This window comes from Poecilia latipinna, unplaced genomic scaffold (assembly GCF_001443285.1).
Source record: "Poecilia latipinna isolate Pla-1442-1.1 unplaced genomic scaffold, P_latipinna-1.0 Scaffold5133, whole genome shotgun sequence".
Classification (NCBI taxonomy): Eukaryota; Metazoa; Chordata; class Actinopteri; order Cyprinodontiformes; family Poeciliidae; genus Poecilia; species Poecilia latipinna.
In genome coordinates, this window is record NW_015117749.1 from 10,761 (window position 1) to 14,425 (window position 3,665).

At 46.4% G+C, this 3,665-nt stretch overlaps 1 protein-coding gene across 1 annotated transcript; it reads left to right on the forward strand.

Moving 5' to 3' along the window:
- The first annotated feature begins 848 nt into the window (after window positions 1–848).
- On the forward strand, window positions 849–3,508 carry LOC106943314 (vacuolar protein sorting-associated protein 13C-like). Its single transcript, XM_015026626.1, has 2 exons — window positions 849–912; window positions 3,131–3,508. Exon 2 carries the CDS (start codon window positions 3,131–3,133, stop codon window positions 3,506–3,508), a length of 378 nt encoding a protein of 125 aa, XP_014882112.1. The 5' UTR covers window positions 849–912.
- Window positions 3,509–3,665: the final 157 nt, after the last annotated feature.

Below are 3,665 nucleotides of genomic sequence, written 5' to 3' on the forward strand. Positions count from 1 at the left end.
AGACATTAGTGAATAATCGGGCCACTTCTGTTCACACAGTGGAATCAGATTGTTTGGTTTGTCTCTGATTCACATAGGGTCACAAGTATACATACACCTCTGCTAATATTTGACTAGATGTTTATGAGTAAGTTGCACCTCAAACAAACCATCAACCAGCTTCTGGCTGATATCTGAGCTCGGCTGTGCCGAACTGGGACAGTTCACGTAAACTGGTTGGTTTCCAGTAGCACCAGCTTCTAATCATAATACATGCATTTCTGACCGAGTTGAGGTCAAAAGTTAGGGCCTGATTCTGCCATTAAAGCTAGTTGAGATGTTTGCTGGACCATCTGCTGGAACCTGCAGGTGGTTCAGCTTTACTTCATCCAGGTTGTGCAATGCAGCCACACAGCGTGATGCTGCCACTACCATGCTTAAGGTTTAAAAGCCTCACTTAGCTTCCTCCAAATATCTTGTCCAAGCAGCTCCATGTTTGTCTCTTGGGATCATCAACAGCCTCTCTCTCTGAACATCAATCAATCAATCAACATGGTGAAACTAGTCTCACTGCAGAAAATTATTCTGGTCTTCTAGCAGCTAATGGTTCCTGACATTCTATTACTGAACTTACATTTCCAAATGAGTAGTTAGTTTGGGGTCATTTAGGGTCAGTTTGGGATCATGGGTGGGGTAGTAATGGGCAACAGGAAGCAGTAGCGGTGATGTCACTTCCTGAGCTGAAGCAAGGGATGAATGCAGCCTGCAGGCACCTTTCAGATTTACATGCAGCTGCAGGTTAAACCCTGAATGTTTTGTATCTGTTCTCTGTTGCATGTTCTCCTCACCTGTTGTCTCTAATGTCTTCTGTCTTGTTGGTGTGTTTTGTCCTTACAGGCTTCCTTTAGCTTTCAGTACCCGTCAGCTGATGAGGTACAGCATCCAGCATGCAGCTCTGAACTGCATCAAACCTCCTGCTTTACACTGCTGCACCCTCAGCTCTCCTATATACTCATCTGGTTTAAGGTCCCTGTGACCTGGTTTACCCCGTCCTGAACTAAAGTTAACCTCGACCCATTTGGACTCACAAGGAGAACCCAACATTAGCAAACTGGAAGCATCTAACCAACCTGCGTGCAACATCTGCGTGGTGCAGATACATCCAAAGCTTCAGAACTCTAACTCCTAAAACTGGTTGGAGATTTGAACAATCCTGAACCTGCTGTTAGAGAAACCCGGGCCAATTAGTTCTGATTTGGTCAGAACAGGAAGTTCTAACAAATCTAACAGTAAATGCAGATAACTGGGGAGTAGTAGGAGAAAGTGGCAGAGTCGGTGGTCAGTTTGTCCCCAGCAGCATAACTGCAGAGACAGATCAGGAAAACCTCAGCCAGTCCATCAGCTTCATCAGACAGGAAGGTTTTAATCCTAGTCTTGAAAGTATCCAGGGTGTCGCCTCCGTAAACCGAGACTAAAGCACTGCCTCCCATTCTACACCTGGAACCTCTAGGAACCAGCAGGCTGGTACCGAGGGGTTCTGGTAGGAACACCTGGACCAGTTAGATCTCTGATGGAGCTGATTATTAGGGACTTTATATGTGAGAATTTGAGATCATAATCTGGATTAATAGGGAGCCAATAAAGGGAAGATAAAATAGTAGAATTATGAACAGTCTTTTTCACTTCCATCAGAACAGTAGCTGCAGCGTTTTGGATCAGCCCTTAGCTGCTCTTTGTGGAGTCCAGCCCTGAAGGGACAGATGCTTGGATTAGATTATCAGATTCACTGCTGGATACCATGTTTGTAATATTTCAGAGATGCAAAAAGAAATCACTAGAAACTTCTTAATATGGGATCTAAATGACACATCCTGGCCCAAAATAGTACAGAGGTTCATTACTTTATCATGGAAGGTCAATTTATTACAATCCAAATCAGTGATTGACTAAACAGGTTCTTTTTAAAAGGTTCTGGTCCAAAAACAACAACAAAGTTTAGAGTCTTCCAGGTTTTAACACTGGAGCCCACCCAACGGATTGGATTGATTAGGATTTCTGGTTGGCTACATCGGACAATCCCATATGTTTACTAGTGAAAGCAGCCCAAGCACTGAACCTTACCGTTCTCCACCAGTACCTCTGATGCTTGAGGAAGTTTTAACTTGAACTGGATTCTGTTGGGCAAAGCAGACTCAAATGAATCTAGATGTTCTACTTGTTTGTCAGATCTAGTGCTTGGGTTGATTTATTGAGCGGAATTTAGAGTCGTCTTTGTTTAACCCTGAGTGTACCGCCACTGGTCCTGGTGCCTCCTCTGGTCCTGGTGCTTCCAGTGGTCTTGGTGCCTAAACTGGTCCTGGTGCCTCCAGTGGTCTTGGTGGCTAAACTGGTTCTGGTACCTCCTGTGGTCCTGGTGTCTCCAGGTACTTCATGGTACTTCCAGTGGTCCTGGTGCCTCCTGGTACCTCATGGTGCCTCCTGTGGTCCTGGTACCTCATGTGGTCCTGGTACCTCATGGTGCCCCCAGTGGTCCTGGTGCCTCCTGGTACCTCATGGTGCCTCCAGGGGTCCTGGTGCCTCCTGGTACCTCATGGTGCCTCCAGGGGTCCTGGTGCCTCCACTGGTCCTGGTGACTCCTGTGGTCCTGGTGCCTCCAGACCCATTGGACCGTGAGTTGTTCAGACTGGAATCTCTAGTGAGCGCAGCAGGAACCGATGGAGCTCTAAATGAATGTTTTCCATGCCTGACTACACCAAGGCCTCATTTCTCTACGTGTGCTATGCAACTCACTCAACTGCCATCATTTACCTCACCTGTTCACTGCCATGCCCTCTCTGTCACATGACCACTGCCTGAATGACCTCACTTCCTTACCTGAATTTGTTCCTCACCTGTTTCCTAAATGTGGAGCTTCCTTTATGAACCTTCAAACAGCTTTTATTGCAAAGCCAACATTCAGTTTTAGCATCTTTTAGCTCAGTGACTTTTTATTGTGTCTTCAGAGATTTAAAGCCATTGTTTCTTAGCTGTTTTCAGAAGGTTCATATTGCTGACATCCTATTTATTAAACGGAACCAACCTGAATACTCCATACATGCAGTGAATGCCTCGGCCAAACACAAGGCCTCACGCTCTGCTGTCTGTGTTCCAGATGTTCATTGACAACTTTCAGACGGCTAAAGAGGCTCTGAGCGCCGCCACTTCTCAGGCCGCAGAGAGAGCTGCATCCAGCGTCCGAGACTTTGCTCATAAGAGTTTCCGTCTGTCCACGGACATCAGGCTGAAAGCTCCCCTCATCATTGTCCCTCAGTCTTCCACCTCCCAGAATGCCCTGGTGGTGGATCTAGGGCTGATCACGGTGGAAAACAGCTTCGCTCTGCGGCCAGGTGAAGGGTTACCTCTGCCGGCCGTGGTGGAGAAGATGGACATAAAGCTGACTCAGCTGAAACTCTGCAGGTATCGATCCACTCTGCAAGGAAGTCAATCAAGAAACATCTGCAGAAAACCATTCAGGAACTCTATTGTCTGAAAGGGTTATCTTCTCCCTGAAACCTTCAATTATTATAGATTAGCAGCTAAATGGTCAGTTAGCACTTAGGAGCTAAACGGTCAGTTAGCGACTAGTAGCTAAACGGTCAGTTAGCGACTAGTAGCTAAACGGTCAGTTAGCGACTAGTAGCTAAACG

What these genes read in the sequence shown, in the direction of transcription:
- LOC106943314 (XM_015026626.1), top strand. Translation starts at nt 3,131, where the DNA reads ATGTTCATTGACAACTTTCAGACGGCTAAAGAGGCTCTGAGCGCCGCC.